Here is a 17,930-nt window from a genome sequence, read left to right as displayed (position 1 = left end):
GCACACTGTTTACTCATTGTCATTTTACTGTCCACCAGGACCCCTAGATCTTTCTCTTCAGTAGTTGCCTCTAGCGGGTCCACCCCTAACCTATACTGGTACCTGACATTTTTCTTCCCCAGGTGCAGGACCCTACACTTTTCCCTGTTGAACCTCATGAGGTTCTTCTTTGCCCAGCCCTCCAGCCTGTCCAAGTCTCGCTGGATGGCAGCACAGCCCTCCGGGGTGTCAGCCACTCCTCTCAGTTTGGTATCATCAGCAAACTTGCTGAGGATATGGTCGTCTGGCTTCATAAACTCATGAGCCCAGTCTTTCTCCATCAGTGAAAGGTAAATAAAATTTTCAATGTAAAAGGATCTTATCATTACTATAAGTAAGATGGCTAAAAAATTCAAATATTCACAAATCCTCCAACAGATAAGGTTCTAGATTATCTATCTAGCTTCAGGCACCCACCAATACTTCCCTTCTATAGAAGAAAATCTGTAGTATTAGACTTCTTTTCTTGCGGATGCCCAAGAGTCCATCAACTTTCCCCTACCCTCCCAGCAATAAGAAAGGGGTGAAGGTGAAGAGTTTTCATAAAGAAGTTTTAACTAAAATTCTCCTTTTCAATAACAAGGGCTGTTTTGCAGTTCCAGCCCAAAATTCCAGGGCTTACTCTATTGCAATCTTGTAGTTAAACACTTATTTGTTCAGATTTACATTAGCTATAACAATTATACTAGAAATACATAGAACAAAAAAGTGGCTTTTCAAAATGCATCCCTTTTCACTCCTAGGGCATACATGAATGAGCAGGTTTTCCCCTTTTCCTGCAGCAGCATTTTCATGAATTTTGGCAGTATAGATATTTTAAGTAGCATAAAAAAGGCACTCCTGAAGCACCTTAAAATATATTTGCTATTTGAACGTATCTTATTAACTAGACAGTAATTGAAGCACAGAATGCAAGGTGTTAACTGCAAGAATTTCCCCTAGTGGTCACCATACCTTGCCACGCAGCTCAGTAAAGCTGACCATGACGATGAGGAGCAATTTAAGACAGACAATTCCTTTTTTTCCTCCCTATTTGCTCAAGGGAATTTGATACTCTTCCAAAGGGGAGCTCATATCATGAAACCAATCTCACAAAAAACCCCACCCTGTCATCTTCCTTTAACTGTAAGCAGTTAAATATCTTTAGCATACTGCTTACAATCAAACTTGTGTGCTTCACATCCTTTGTATGTTGGACTGGAAATGAGAAGTCCTTTTGCTACTGTGCAAATGACAACAAATCAGTAAAATACAGTCTTGTTTAAGAACTCCAGTGCTTGATCTAAGTGTATTATTTGTTTGTTGCAAAAACTGTTGAAGTAAAAAATAAAACAAACAAAACACCCAAAACAAACACACCCCACATCTACACGGCACTAAAAAAAGGCCAAAGAAATTTTAGCACAATCAACTTCTATTCAGTTGGTTGTAAGTATCAGGTTGAACAATTTTCCTTTTCTTTAAAAAAACTGAAAATACAAGCCAAATCATAACCCCTCTGTTATTACTGACAATTTATCAGGAGTCACATGCTCTTTAAAGAAAAGTAAACATCTGTTAAGCAACAGGGACAGCCCAATGGCTCTGACTTCAGTGCTTTATATTTTCATCTTACATACTGAGCCTTACTCAACATCCAATTAGTCTCTTTTACCTGGAAGTTAATCATTAGAAAAAAGCCATCTAAGTAGAAACAAGTGAGTTTAGTAAAAAAGTGTACCACTAGCACTAACTGAGATATTGTTGTATTTTCAAGCTGCATGTGAAAACTGGGAAACATCATTCAAAATATCCTTGAATAAGCCAAACACATCGATACAGAACACATTGCAGGTGTTTGCAAAATACAGTATTTTCTCCCTTCTCTGGGCAGGGATGAGATGGGCTGAGATGTTAAGTGTTTTGTTGTTGGGTTTTTTTATCTTACTACCCCACTAACACATAGAGCTGCAGCCAGCACTTCACTGTGAAGAGATCAACTTCCAGACAAGGCTGACTTCTGTCTTTTCTTACTGGGTCAGCGACAAAGACCTTTACAAATATCCATTTCAAATCCCACTGTTGAACAAGCTTTCTGTCTTGGAAGTGTTTTTTCTTGCAGCAGAAGCCAAAAGATGTCTGGAAATGGAGGTGTGACGAACCTTCAGGACAGTCTCTCCACTTATCAATACTTAAAAGGACACATGTTGCAACAATTAAAACAATGAAATCAATCCAGAATATTTACTCTATTGACTTGTTAAGAACGACCTTTACTCAAGCAGTCGGCATGTCACTGTTCCTCCTTGAATACCACTGAGAATAAATGCTACTGAAAAATACAATCTTATTTTTTTTATAATTTTAGAAAATAAAGCATTTATTCTTCCTCCCTTGCTTTTAAACTTGTTGTGGAGAGGCTGGGAAGACTATGAAAGAGAAGGTAATGATCTGGTTACAAACAAGAAAAAGAATTCCTAATCATGGGAATATAGCTGGCAGACTACCAAAAGGGCCTCAAATGAAGAGAATACAATTTTCAAACCTTAGGAAACCTGAGTCAGAAGCAACTGGTTCGAACAGTTTCCCAAGAAAATACTGCAAATGGCTCAATAATAAAAAGACATCTTGAAAGGACAGCACAACTGGAGGGCAATCAATTAGGGAAAGTATGTTTAATGAATAACTTATTTTCAAGACGCATTTTCCTCCTGCTTTATCCACGGGTTAAAATATCTTACCTCAATTTTTGTGAAACAAGAACATGATCAAAACCAATACAGAGGGAATGCAAAAAGTTTATGCTTTCGATTCTGACCTAGCCTGAAAACATAGAATAGTTATAAAATAGCAAACAACTGAAAGAAATGTAACGCACAAATTATCTGTGGTACCAAATAAGGTTCTCTACTAGCTGACGGGTTTTTTGGTTGTTTTTTTAAACCTCTCAAGTGACCAGCACCAGAAAGGAGTGCTACACACTCAGACTAGCTGGTTCACAAAAATGACCTCCAGCCTGTGGGGCAGGAGTGTGGAAGGCAGCTGGAGGGCAGGGCTATCCAACAACAGCTTATCTGCTGTAATATATTGTCATTTCAAATAAGCATCTTAATTCTGTTACATGCTTCGATCACTGTAGTTTTCCAGGTGCATATTTATGAAATGTATGTATACATGAACTTTTCATCTGAAGTTAATAAAACTTCTAGGTAATAATATCTTTCCATTTACCAGAGGAGCCCAGTATGTGTACAGGTAGCCTATTTTCAGTGCTGGTACAAACTGTGAGCAGGACACGACGAGGAAATAGAGATTCAAGAAAAACTTGAACTGTTCATATAAAACCTAAAATAAAGAACACAAAATAGATAAATGCCTTAAAATTTGTACCCATAACTTATATAAAATCCACTTTTTTTGTGATAGCAGATACAAAACCATTATATTGCATACTGTTATAGTATGCCACCCATCAATCTTTACAAATATTAAATACATATCAAGATCGCTGTGCAAAGATTTACTCTGAAATTTTAAAAGTAAACAGAATTCAGATTTTTGTAGAAGCGTCTTGCAATAATTTTATGTCCACAATAGTTACCTTTATGTTTACAAATTAAGAGTTATTTAAAATGCTGGGGTTTTTAAAGTGTCAATGAAAAAAGCAAAGTTTGTGAGTATCTGAACTTTCATCGCTTACATTAAGTTTTCATTTTTAACTGCTAAAACATTTCTTCCCAAAAATACAGCGTGAAAAGTAAATCTTAATTTTCCCTTTAGTACCAATAGTTAAATTCTGTTTTGTCTGTCTTAAAAATTTTTATATCCTAGCTTTAAATAATAATAATTAAAATAAATCATTGACATTGAAAGAACAGAAGCCATTTACAAAAATATTGTCTTAGTCTTTGTCATTTGAACTTCTACAAAGCAGCAAAACTGAGTAGGCTATACCAAGCTGCTCAGCATCACTGTGAGAATACCCTAAAACTATACTTATGAAGTCCTCGTTACTTTTGTTCTCCGTGTGCCCTCAACACACCCTCTCCTCAACACAACCACTGAAGTTTCTCCTCTTGCAGGGATGGAAGCTCTACAATTCATCTGCCTTCTTTCTGAAGTCCCTTGATTCTCAAAGGGACAAAGGCTACCGTCAAGTCAGATGCACTCCTTCAAAATTACTATTTCCCACTCTTCTTAAAAATAGTGAAACTACTCGATGTTCAAGAATGTTTAGGAAGATAAAACAAAGGCAACAGAAAAGATCCAGTGAGTAAGGGTAAGTGACATTACTCTCTTTCCAAATGGCTTTCGCGGAAAATTTAAACTACAAAAAAAATTCTAACAGAATGACATGGGCTTTTGAAGTAATTCAAAAGAAATGCTCAGCGATAAATTTCCCAAAGGATTATTTTGCAGTAAACACTGGTACATAAAGTATTTTTATTAATACATCAAAGGTTTGGTCTAAACTCCAAGGTAATTGTCCAAGTTTTAAGTGAAGACATAGTAATCTTATCACAGAATATATTGTCCCATATTCCAAAGGAGTGACAAATGAAGAGATTCCTTTGGTAATTAAAAGCACTGCTTCAGCAAACGCATGTTCTCAACATTTCTTTAGTTATAATTACAATACTAAGAATATTATTCATTTCACAGAATTTTGAACCTTCAAAGACTTCATATATAGGCCAGGATAGCATGGCTACCTCCAGCAGGATGATCAGAAGTGACTACTGAACTTGGAACACTGAGACTAGAGAAAATAGATAATAAACTGTTTTAAAGCTAAAAGATTAAAAATAGATCAAAAAGCTTTAAAGAGTGTTTCCACCTTTTACTCTTACAATTCAGTTAATATTACAATGATTTCTGCACAAAAATCAGTTACTGGACAGCTATTTATTGCTCTTATCAGTTCAACATTATTACTCAAATATATAAAAACCTATGTCCTAGGAAAAAATATTCAGAAGTTCATTTCAAAGTGTCTTTCTGGCAGGCACAATAAAGTAGCAGTACCTCAAAAATGTGAGTTTCTTGCAATAGTGCTACATTACTGTTCAGCTAAAGGCTAAACAGCCTCGAATCAGAAGATTTTTTTCAAAAGCATGGAATTCTATTCCACTCTTCACCAACAAAACTGTAAAGCCAAAAAAAAAGGTGAAATTCAAAGTTGCAGGGAAAGTTAGAGCATTCTTCCAAAATAAAACTAATTTGGCTTGAACCATACCACCTTATATTAATACCCATAAAGTTGAAGTTTAAGCATACTGCTAGAAATGAATGTATAACTGTTTAAAAAAGACTTGCTGTATCAGGTGAAAGTCCACAGAGTACTCTGGGAGGTGCAGATCTGCAAGAGCACCCACCCACCAGGAGAAGATGGGAGTTAAAAAACACCTTCCTACAAATCTTGTGAATTCTGGGAGACCACTAACAATTCATTTGGTACAAAGCTAAACACTTCAGTCTGGTTAAGCAAATTGAGAAGTCTCCAGCTATGTAGAACTGATTAAAAAATGGACTACTGCCTTGAATTCAGAAGTATCTGAAAAACCTGCCCATCGCCGAAGATACTCTTTATGGTAATTTACACAAAATTCCTAAGCAGCTGTATATCAAGATGTATAAAATGAAACTGAATAAACTGGTGCAAAGGTAGAAGCAGTAAGTATTTTATATAAATGTTAGGAAATTAGATGATACCTTGGAAATGTTACAGCTTTTTTAGCCAGTAAGTAATATTCTGTTAATCTGAATATTATTTCAAGCTTGGGTTTTGATATGAAATCCCCAAATGTTACCCATTGCCAGCCACAACATTACAAAAGATACAACTCTAAATAGAAAACAAAACTTCTCACAATGAAAATTTCAACCAGGGTAAATCATTGGAGTCAATATTTATGACTTAGTCATATTGGTTCCAAACCCATAAATGTAACTATGTTCCCTACAAATTACTTTTACCAGAACAGCATAGAAACCAGATAGCTACACAGAATTTCAATCTATGAAAAGTATTAATTTATGTCTAAACTTAAAGTTTAGAAACATTTTATTACCACTACCTACTGGGCTTTGCATTTAGGATCTCACTTCATTTTGAAGTGACTACTGAGTTTCCAAATGCTACCACCAAAATAAAAATCAGAGTCTGCCTATACTGTAAAAAAGAAGACCTTCAAAAGATCAAAAAAGAACAAACATTCTCTCTCTCAACAGGTAATTGCAAGCTATGGCTGATCCCTATAGGAAACATGAATCTAGTTTAGGATTTGTAATCTACACTGCAGATTTCAAGTCACAATAATCAATGGCTTACTATATGCTTAATGAATTTTGTGACCTTTAGGAAAGCATAGTGGCTTAACCAGTTTCAGTGTATTTAATAATTTAAACTTCGGAAGAAAACATTTACTTCGTTCAATAAAGATGAGAATATTTTATCCGCCTGTGATAAGTGACATTTTATTTCTTTGACAGGAGATCAGTCTTAATTACAAAGCCATTAATTTTTTTTGTTTTAATAAAGAAATGTATTAGAAAGCACCTGCCAGTCATTGGACCAAAGAGGCCAGAAGAACAGAATCAATACACTTATAAACCAGCATAATCACATAAATAAAAAATTTAAGACTAAGCGTGTCTGTATTCAAATGCAGAAGACATTCAGTTTTTCAACAGAACACAGGACTCTTGGACGGTATTAGTAAAAGTAGGAGTAAAAGCACACTAGTAAAATTTATAACACAGCAGCATACACTTTAGGTTTTAACTACTGAAGCTACAGAAGTCATCTTCTCTATTGCTGTAATTTATTATAACAACAATTTTTTTTTTAAAGTATGAACTTGACAAAACTGTAATGTCTCTTTTGTCTTCATATTCACGGTGAACTTTGTAGGCAAAAAAATGTAAATTAAGACACAATATGGCTTCTCAGAAAAGAAGTGACAAAAAAACCCTTCCACTCCACAACAAAAACATCGTCTAAAGAATTGCATTCAAAACCAAAAAGAAATCACAATTTTTAAAACTGCTTTAAGAAATACAACTCTGAAAAGCACTACTTTACTAAACTAGGACTTACTTGTCATATAAATTGAAGAGATGAGTTATTTTTGTGATTTAAGGAGTTGCCTGTTTCAGAATACATTATTTATTATGCTTTCAATGGCAGGGAGTATGACAAAATATCTATGGGAGCACACTGCAATTTTCAACTATTTAAATCTCAATTGAAGTCAGCGCTTTGTAGTATTTTCACAACTGACTGTGTAGAAGTGCTTCTGCTTTAAAAACAGGATTACATATTTCTAGTGATGACTAGAAACGCGCAAGGAAACCCATCTCACATTTTTAAAGCTTCACTGAATTCCAACCACTCCATCATATACACTGCACTTCTTTAGTAAATATCCCTTTGAAAACAAAACAATTTATTAAAAAACAGCCTTGCTCTCAGACTGTCAATTTTAATTGAAGACATCAAGATAAAAGTAAAAAGTAGAATCTGGGCAAATAAAATTACCTTTTTGCAATATCTACTGAATATATAGTCAACCCAACACCAAAAAAAAAAAAAAGGTTATTAGCCTTACCCCAGGTATAAAGGTAAAGACGTTGTATTTTTGATTTTTTATGGCATTTTTGGGGTATTTTTCTTCACACTTTTCAGGACACCCAAGCCACACTGTGCGAGCCTTCAGCTCTTTCTTCCTTCGGCAAATGTTTATGAGCCAATCGGAACAACTGGAAAGAAAAACAATTGTTTACTTTAAAACTAAAAATTTACTATACATGATTACTGTTTCCAAATCTGGAATCCTAAAGGCAAAGCCCTAAGAAAAACAGTCTTAAAAATTTTTGCCACATCTAAATAAGCAAGCACGATGTTGACTCATAATATTTTAGAGCAATTACACAGCACTCAAGTCATTCAGACGTCCTAATAAAATAATTTCACTTATGAATAGTTTCACTACACCTTGCTCTGATACGGGTTCAAACAATTCTTGCACCATGATCTGCAGTGGTGAACTTCAGTTCACAGGAGGAAGGGCAGGCATCCAAACAACTAAAATTTGGACAAGGACACGGGAATGATATGGATGAGATCACAAGGTAGGAAGAACAAAAGGCTGGAAAAAGGAATGATGCCACTAAGGCTCAACAATCAACCCAAGACCCCCTAAGACTACCCACAGGTGCAGATTATTAACGCAAATGAGAACAGATGGTTTGGTAAGAACTGGTAGCATAGAAAAAAAACAAGCGGGTTTGGCATACTCTGTATATCCTCTATATGTTAAAGGAGAATTTCTCTGCATTTTTTAATACTGGTGGGAGGGCATTTAATCGTGTTGGGAGTCTGCTTTAGGCAAGTGAATGAGGAAGACTAAGCACAGAGCCCTTCAAACAGCACCTACCACAGCCAAAGCACAGCCCTGGCTCGTCACAGGGAATTCCAGCTACATCAGCAGGTGAAGCTGAAGGTGAAGGAAAGTGACACATGTTTCCTAGTGAGGTTTTTGAACCTATTGACAATATTTTTGATGAAAAAAAAAAAAATAACCATTAGGAAGCTCTTGTAAGTTGTATTCAAACCAACATAAAGGATTTTGCTGAGAACAGGAGGAGAAAAGTACAATCCAGTCACCTCAGCATTGTTTCCTGGATAAATTTTGTGTAGTCAACCTATTTGTATGTACTTGTACACACCTGAAAGGAAACAGAATGTCATAACCAACACTGACATGAAAAGAGCAACCTCTAAAATGGCACTAGCTTCCCTCTGAGAAGAGCCAGATGAACTACTCCTTGAGAGTAGTTTCCTCTCTTGACTCCTAGGGCTTCGAGCATCCTGACCTTTGACAATATTTTTGATGAAAAAAAAAAAAATAACCATTAGGAAGCTCTTGTAAGTTGTATTCAAACCAACATAAAGGATTTTGCTGAGAACAGGAGGAGAAAAGTACAATCCAGTCACCTCAGCATTGTTTCCTGGATAAATTTTGTGTAGTCAACCTATTTGTATGTACTTGTACACACCTGAAAGGAAACAGAATGTCATAACCAACACTGACATGAAAAGAGCAACCTCTAAAATGGCACTAGCTTCCCTCTGAGAAGAGCCAGATGAACTACTCCTTGAGAGTAGTTTCCTCTCTTGACTCCTAGGGCTTCGAGCATCCTGACCTAGTGGAAGATGTCCCTGCCCATGGCCAGGGAGCTTGGACAAGATGATCTTTATAGGTCCTTTCTAACCCAAATAATTCTATGATTCTATGTCTCTAATAAAACTTAGCTCTCTAGATATTTCTTGTAAGGGAAGTAAAGGAACCAACAGAGTTGCAAGAAATCATAATTGCAGAGTAGCTTGTTATAAAACCAAAATAATTTCAGTGAAATTTCACAGAACTTTATCTAGAACTTACTGGGTAATTGAATATTGAATATTTCATTTTTCACACAACAAAAAGCTAGAAGAGACAGGAGTACATGCAAAGAGGAGATTAGAATTCAAAGCTGTCTTGACAGATTGGAAAAACTACCTGGAAAAAACAGAACACAGTTAAACAGGCAAAAGCATAACATAATGCATTTACCCAGAAACAATCAACTAAGCAAATAGAGAATTAGAAAAGAATTAGAAAAGCATTAGTAGATGGCAGCTTAGAAGAGGAGGACTCAGCTACTGCACAAGAATGATATACATGTGCAAAAAAAGGCATGTATCTGGCCAGCGTGGACAAGCATACTACTAGCAAGTCATGCATGTATTCCTTTTTCTCAATCCAGTGCTAGCAAGATCTCGGTTGACTTACAACATCATTTTGAATATCAAAATACAAACAGGCCTATTGGGAAAATAAAGACCATGCACAAGAGCAACAAAACAACTACAGGTCTGGAAAGCAGACCAGGGTTGTCTACCAGGTACATCAAAAGAAACAGAGTCATTCAGAGAAGGCTGTGTGTGGACATCATATGGTTTCAAGCATGTAAGAAACAGGAAAGGGACAATTATTCTCTAGGTCCACCATGATTAAGTAATGATGGACTTCAATTGTGGCAAATAAATAAGGGGGGAAGCAGAACAGACATTGAGTACATGCTTCTATCAAGTAGGGTGGAAAGAAACAGTTAAGGAGGCTGGAATGGCTACTACTGCAGGTCTCTGAAGATCTGGTTAGATCAGACATGAGTGGCAGGTGTAATTCATCCTGTGCAGGAAAAGAATCAACTGGACAATCTCTTAAGGTCCTTTCTAATTCTGTTTTTGCACAGAGTCATGGTACACACAAATACGCAGGGAAGGAAGGCTGATAGTAAGCTTACATCACCACAGTCCCACTTAAAACGTTCTTGTCTGTAGCCCACAGTACCCCAGGCCTTTTACAAACTAATTTGGGCTAAACACAAGTGGAATTCCAAGTTCCAGGCTCTTTTTAAGGAAAACTAAAAGTTATGCAATAGTAAAATCATTCAAAGCAACATTCACTTTGTTCTGGAAATGCCACTACACCGATACTCACAAGCTGACATTTAAAACACTTAAATTCTAAATGCTGGATTCTGAAGATTTCCTCCCTGAAGCTTTCACTATGGCATGGACATCAATTTGGTTTGATCCTACTTAAACATGCATTTTATTTTTGTTACAAATATAAGCCCACTCAGCAACTTTTCCCCACAACTTTTAAATAGTCACGAAGAATTATTCTATTGTGAAAAACTCTGTTAATTCAAGATTCAAAACTGAGAGTCAGAAAATCATGTTACCTTGATAATGTCTTAAATTTGTCTTTAAAGCAAAATGAAGGGCAGTCTTTCTATGTTATGTTTCCACAATGAGTTTAATGGCTGGGAACCCATCCTGCCACTGCTGAAGTGGCTTTAGCACCCTCCTCCTATAACAAAGGTGTGGATTCTTGCCCCTTCCTTCCCTCGTGCTGACACAACTACATGGGTGAAGCGGGCTCGCAAATTGATCCAGCTGTAAACTAACACAGAATTAAAAGGGGGGGCTATTTTCAGTTAGATCCACCCCTCATCTACTAAAATCTACCGAAACTGTACAAATAGTTGAAAGAACCCAGGCTACTTGCTTGCAGGAGAAAGTGGAGCTATTCCACTCTGTGTCAGCTTGGATTTACACTTGATAAAACTCATGGAATTAAAGCTTTAAATGTATTCATTTCCAGGGCAGGGGAGCAGAGAGGACAATACAAACGGAAGAGACAGCTTCGATTTAGACTAAGAAGTGTCAAGCCAGATCTGTAGCAAAAAAAGTTTCTAAGGAAAGTAGTGGGGTTTTTTTCCAGGGAAAGTGAACAAGCATGACAACTTCTGTCTAAAAGCCCATAGACTGAAATTTCCTGACAGCCTTTGAAATCAAGCATTGCTTAAATCAGTATTTGAATTTAAACTGTAAACAGACTGAACATTTGACTAAGCACAGTCGCTTTTGTAGAATAATTTCCTCAGACACTGAGGACTTTTCTATTGCCAAAATTAAGTATTTGAATAAAGCAACTGCATCATACTGCCTTCCCTGCCATGGAGTTTCCCCTTCTTCTTCCATTACAGATGAAGGGAGGAGCTGAAACAGATGCCATAATGACCATTATTTTAGCAAATGCCAAAAAGTACAGACATAAGAATGATGTCTGACTGGGAAACAACTATGATACCTTTGATAAAAGGAATTTGACTGACACGGAGCTAACAACACTCAAGTTCTCAGATGCAAGAAAATCACAGATGATGGAAATATTACAGGTTATGCCCAAATCAGTATTGTAATGGTTCAGATGAGATTTACTACTTTCAAAGTAAAAATCAGTTTTTAGATTCTGCCATTTACAGTCTCAGGAGTAATCACTGTTGTGTCACAGGAAGAGTACGAGGTGGACAAGCTGGCCTCAGAAATCCTAATCAATTTACATTAATTCAGATTTTTAAGAACAACCAAGTCTACCCAATATTTTTGAAACCCAGACTAATCAACACTCAATATATACTTAATCTGTTCTCAAATTAATATTTCCCAAAAGAGAAATAATTTTTGTACAAGGGTATGGATCCTTTCATGGGCTTTTTGTACCCACTGAATTTGTGTGAAACAAACATCAGGAGATAAATCAGAATAACATTCTCCAAGCTTCAAATAACCTAAAAACATGATGTTAGATGTAGCATGATCAAGATACACTTTCGATTTTCCCAAAATCTTTAATGTAAAAACCACACCTTATGCTATGGATTCAGCTATTAAAAAAAATAATCACATTCTTGTTTATTGATTTAAGCATTTATTGCCTAGAAAATTCAACACATGCATAGAAAGCTTTTTTCCCTTAAGCTAGCTATAAGCCATGTTGCCCATATCAATAGAAAAGATTGTATATATGAAGAAATGCACTAATTGATAAAAGAAATTTAAGGTACATCTATTAAATGGCTTTTTACCAGCCTGCTTCATAATGTACTTTTTTTTATATGAAGGAACAATAACCAAAGCCTTCATATTAGTAACTGTTACCATATTAAAATAAAAAAAACCTCACCACAAACTGGAGTAACTGTTAAATAAGAACCCTTAACTTTTTCATAAAGAGAGCGCATCTCTCCAAGTCAAAAGCTAAAGTAAAAGTCTCAACTGACTCTGCAGTTCTAGTAATAAAGGCTTTTTTTATTTTCTCTTTTCATTACTTTTATCCTACAAGCTTAACTGCCAGTATCTTTCACAAAACAGCATTTTCATGAGAAAGGAAAGATAATATAAAAGCTCTATATTGTCTGCAAGGGTCAGCTTTTCCTTATTAGGTTTTAAGTAGCAGAAACTAGTTCTGCAAAGAAAACATACTGTAATTATTGTACTCAACAGGTAGCTTCAGTAATCAGGCCAAAAGCAACACAGTGGTCATGTCATTCTTAAAAGATCAGCATTTTCCCATGCTTCTGCATAACAAATGCATTGCAGATTAATTGAAAGCGTACAGGCCATCTTAGAGCCCAAATTAATCCGAGCATTTGATATCCCCTTCACTTCATATGGAAATGCCATTCAATGGCACCATTTTCATAGGGACAAAGTGTTTTTTGATAACAAGTGGAATGTAAATCTCATGAGAAAGAAATCAATCCAGCCCAAAGAACTCCAGAGTATTGATCTATGTGCATTATAATTTCACAAGCTTGAAGAGAATTTGTAAGTTAAAGGGGAAATGATTACAGCCACAAAACAGCTGCTGTATCACAAAGTTTTCTTTTAACTGTGCTATGAAAGCAAGAAATAAGCAGTTTCTGAAGTTAAAAGTTATATTGATTAAGTCGTCTTTGATTTTGAACAAACTGAAATTTGATTTAATTATGATTTTTTTTCTTGCAAATGTAAAAAATATTTAAAGAGCTGCAGATTTGCAAACAAGGTTCACGCTGTTCAGTTCCAATCAACAAGTCTATTGTCTAAACAGAAGTTAAAAGCTGAATAAAGGATTTTGACAAAATCAACTTTAATGTACAGTGACCTTTGTCAAATATTCCATATTTGCTCCTGCCAAAAGGGTAAAACTTTTTCAATTAAACAGTAACAGTTTGTGATGTAGCAGCAGAAATCTATAGAATATAACATTCTAAAGCTGCAAAGTAAAAGATTACTCTCACAAAAATGAGATTAATCCTAACAATGCAAGACAGACACAAAAAACCCCCAAACTAGTGGGTAGGGGGTGTGTGTGTTTGTTTACAAGTGATTTTGAACACAAACATAAAACTTTCACTGAGACCCTAAAAGAAATCAGGGGCCCCCTGAGCTCAACTCCACACAAACGCCTAGTCTTTTATTGTGTTCATCTTTCCGTCACACCTTTGAAAAATCTACCTTAAAGCAAAAATGGAAATACTGGATGTGGAAGTTGAGATTTCAACCTCACCCAGTCCCAAGTATGAGATACTAATTTCCATAAAAATAGGGTGAAATTTTAAATTCTGTTCAACTCAACAGGTTCCAGACCGCTACGCTGCATTTAAGCTCACACTGCATTTAAAAGAATGCAGTTTGACTTCTAGAAGTAAATTTCAGTTGTTTTCCTAACATGTATAATCCACCATCAAAGCACATGAAAGTTGTTTTCTTACATGTCTATTTCAAGCATGAAGGCATCAACACCCAACTCTATGCCAAACCAATACTTTATACCACATAAAAACAGTGTAACTCATTCTACTACACGGTGTAAGCAATAACTGCATGTATGACAATGACCCTTTCAATGACCCTAGGCAACTTGATGATCTTCTCAATGATCCTAGACAACTTTATGAGCTGGAAATAGGCATTTCAAAAACTTTAGTATTCTTTGGGGCCCAGCAAAAATTCATTAAATTTTATTATAACAAGGAACCATTAAAAAGAATATCTTAACACTGACTGTACATCCCTTTTATCAATAACAAAGCCTCAGCTCAGAAAAAAGCCTCCCTATCACCAGGGTGGGTATTTACATACTCACTCAGAAGCGTTCACCCAAGCTGAGGTTTTCATCCAGTCTTCCTTCCAGCTAATTCTCCCCATATCATGTAAGCAGATGTCTGCAGCTTTCTTGTGGGAGTATCCTCTGCCTGCTAATATCTTACTGAAATTTCAAGCTTCTGCTAGACTCTGGTCTTTCTTTTTTTAATAGAGATTTTATTTTTTTCCATGAAAGAAGAAAGTTACTGCTATGATGTTCTGTTATAGAAAACACTGTTGTGATTAAAATGCCTCTAGGTATAAAACCAGCACTGAATAGACTCTTTATTGTATCCAAATTCAGCTGAAGAAATCAGCAAAGCAGAAGTCATTCTCCTCCTCTAAGGCCTTTTACTCAGTAAAGGCTTTTCTTTTACACATCTGTATTATTAGTAAAATATGTATAAGAAGTAGCAAAATAATGAATCCATAATGCAATTTCCTTGCTCTTTTCATTCTCAAAAAAACATCAAAAATATGGCTCAAGTGTTTTAATTAGTAAGTTCTAACAAGTTTGAAAGTTTCTAGGCTTGAGCTCCACTTAAAACTGAGATCAGCCTATCAATTTTAAAAAGCATGCAAGAACATGATGTTTTGCAGTCCTCAGTATTGATGACACTTTATTGTGACATTCTCTTATGACTGTTAATTCGTTCCAAAATAGACTCATCTTTCAATTGCCTGCCTCTATCCAAACACTGTAATTTCTCTGTCAGGGCAGCTACAGGGCGTAGCCTTTACTGGTATACCCGTTTCATGAAACTCACAGAAATGTAATAATTTTAACTAATACTCATTAATACTTAAAGAGCTGAGCTCACCTAAAGTATAATGTTTGAAGGGTATCTCAATTTTAAGATATGTCCAAAAGCTTAACAGCCTCTAAATATGGTAGTTCTGTAACAGAAATATTGCTTCCAAAAATCATTTACTTATACAAATGCTGCTTCTGTAAACTTTACTACCTCCTTTCCCACTACTTCTCAAACACTTATTCCATATAATAAAATTACAAAATCGATCAGGTTTTGTTAAATCATTACAGAAAAAAATAAATCGACACAGATCACATTTTTCTGCAAACAGTAAAGCTTTTTAACAAAATTATTTCAAAACTAATGGTGCACAAATACAGCTTTGCTTCAGTAAGACGACAGTATCAGACCTCTCGGAATGTATTAAGTGCCACTAAACCACCCGTGAAGACTAGTCTAAATCAATTCTAAAATCATCTGCCAAAAAAAAGCATTCAGGATTTAAGTTCACTGAAAACACTTCACTTACTTCACTTGAGTGATTCTCAGATTTCATCATGCCAAATAAAAAAACCAAAACATGATTCTTAATCATCCTATTAGCAACTTCTGTATTTTGAAATTTGTTAGCAATTCATTAGAAAGTTACTATTCCAAGGCAACTGCTTATAGCAGTTTTGTAGCATAAAAATTTTCTAAATAAGAACCAAATCACAAAAGCCAATTCCAGCTGTAGTTCACTGCCACCAGTTACACTTTTTCTTTAACCTTTAAAGTTGGAGTGTTAACTCATCATTAGCTAATGAATTTGCTTTTTTTTTTTAGCAACATGAATAAAATTTCTATATTGTCAACTTAAAACACTAATGCCCTCAGAAGTAAAATAAAGTTTTAACTTCTCCACCCTGATGTGGTTTTGAGTAGAAGCGAGGACCAGGCTTATGTGCCGTATTATGAACCTCAGACTAGTACAAGTTCAGTACGTGATCTCTCTTAAAAGCCACTCTTTTCTTGCAAGTCAGCAAAGCAGCAGCTTCTAAGAACTTTTTGTATTTATGGCTGATAATGTCCTAGTAGGGAAAAAGCAGGCAAAGCAATCAAAAGGTATATGACAAGCAAATTATTGTGTTCCCATACTCTGCACATACCACACAACACACAGTTACTGTTTACTGAATTGGTTTAACAGTTTAATAAAAAGTACTGGTATGCAACAAACCTAGTGCAAAGAAACTTCCAGCCACCACAGATAAACCATTCTAAGCCTCTTCTTCTTTGAGAAACTCTGGCTCTTGGTAGAGTATGGTAATCACTCTCATCATTTTCAAAGCCTTCTTCTGACATCATTAATGGCATTTCATCCAAATGAGAGGACTCATCTTCCACTTGGTATCTGGAAAAATGAAATAAAAAAATAAATAGCTAGTACATCACTTTTTATTACCGGGAATCTCCTAAAGTAACAAGCTAATTTTTGCCATGTGAAATTTTATTACAGAGATATTTTCATCTAAATATTTCATTCATTTGTGATATCAACAAGAAATTCTAATTTGAGTTAAAAATGTGTAATCCAGCAAAAAGGCCTGCAATCATTCTAGAGAAATTGTTGTTTCTGATGTAATTTGTACATAGAGCTGCAACTTCATACTTTTCAAAGAATTCTTTGTAAGATTTTGTTAAGCAGAATTTACGTGGCAAAGTTCACAGCAGATGCAAATGACCGAGTTTTCATTGAAGTACAGACTTTAGATTTCCACTGGTCTTCTTCAACTTGCTTTCCTGATGTCTATTTCTGGAATGCTTTTTATGTCAAGACAAAACACCAGAATATTCCATAGAAAATTCCCCTAAGTGCATGTAAATTGAGTGACTTTTTTGGTTCATATCTTTATACCATTGGGAAGATGATTGTAAGAAACTGCACTGTTACTCAGGGTTCCTATCACAGACTATTAAAAAGATCACTAAGGATATCAATTAGAAGAAAATTTTAAAAGGAATTAATCATTATAGTCAAGCAAAAATCATCTACGTGTATGCAGTAACACATACAATAATCCTAATCCATAAAAATGCATGATACAGAAGATAAACAAAATGGTCAGAAAAACCGGCTGCACAAACGCCTACAAAATACATGAAAAATATATTAAACAACACAGAAGCAAAAACTATAGATATATAGACATATTACTTGACACTACTGGAAATGGTAGTTAAGCAGTCCTTAAATTGGAACAGCTGATAAAAAAAAAAAAGAAGTATCTGACAAAAGAAATCGAAATATATTCTGCATATGCATTTTTAAAGTTTTTCAAATACTTTATAGTTCAGAAGACCTTTAATCTAATTCTACATTTCATTTATCCGCTTTGAAATTATTCTTGCACTGGGAGTAGTGAAGAATACTTCCTAGAGCTCAGGGGAAAAAAAAACAACCAACAAACCAACCAAACAAAAAAACCCAACAACGCACACAAGAAGAAAAAGGATTGAGTCACAAAAAAATATGAGTGTTTGGCACAGAATTAGTAAGTTTGACTTTTATGAAGCTGTATTGTATAGTCATCTCTTACAATGTGTGTCCTGGGACTGTCCCATTTTCCCCACAGCAACCTAAAAACAAT

At 35.4% G+C, this 17,930-nt stretch overlaps 1 protein-coding gene across 1 annotated transcript in view; it reads right to left on the bottom strand.

The window, feature by feature from the left end:
• ATP9B (ATPase, class II, type 9B) overlaps window positions 1–16,690 on the bottom strand; it is a 156,661-nt gene extending 139,971 nt beyond the window's left edge. The window contains exons 1-3 of the mRNA XM_014941052.1: window positions 16,520–16,690; window positions 7,629–7,779; window positions 3,250–3,363 (exon numbers count right to left, since the gene is read on the bottom strand). Coding sequence (XP_014796538.1) covers window positions 3,250–3,363; window positions 7,629–7,779; window positions 16,520–16,656 — 402 coding nt within the window. The 5' untranslated portion in view covers window positions 16,657–16,690. The remainder of the gene's footprint in view (window positions 1–3,249; window positions 3,364–7,628; window positions 7,780–16,519) is intronic.
• Between the last annotated feature and the right edge of the window lie 1,240 nt (window positions 16,691–17,930).

This window comes from Calidris pugnax, unplaced genomic scaffold (genome assembly GCF_001431845.1).
Source record: "Calidris pugnax isolate Ruff unplaced genomic scaffold, ASM143184v1 scaffold8, whole genome shotgun sequence".
NCBI classification, from domain to species: Eukaryota; Metazoa; Chordata; class Aves; order Charadriiformes; family Scolopacidae; genus Calidris; species Calidris pugnax.
The sequence above is the reverse complement of the archived record's forward strand: the minus strand, read 5'-3'. Positions and strand labels throughout refer to the sequence as shown.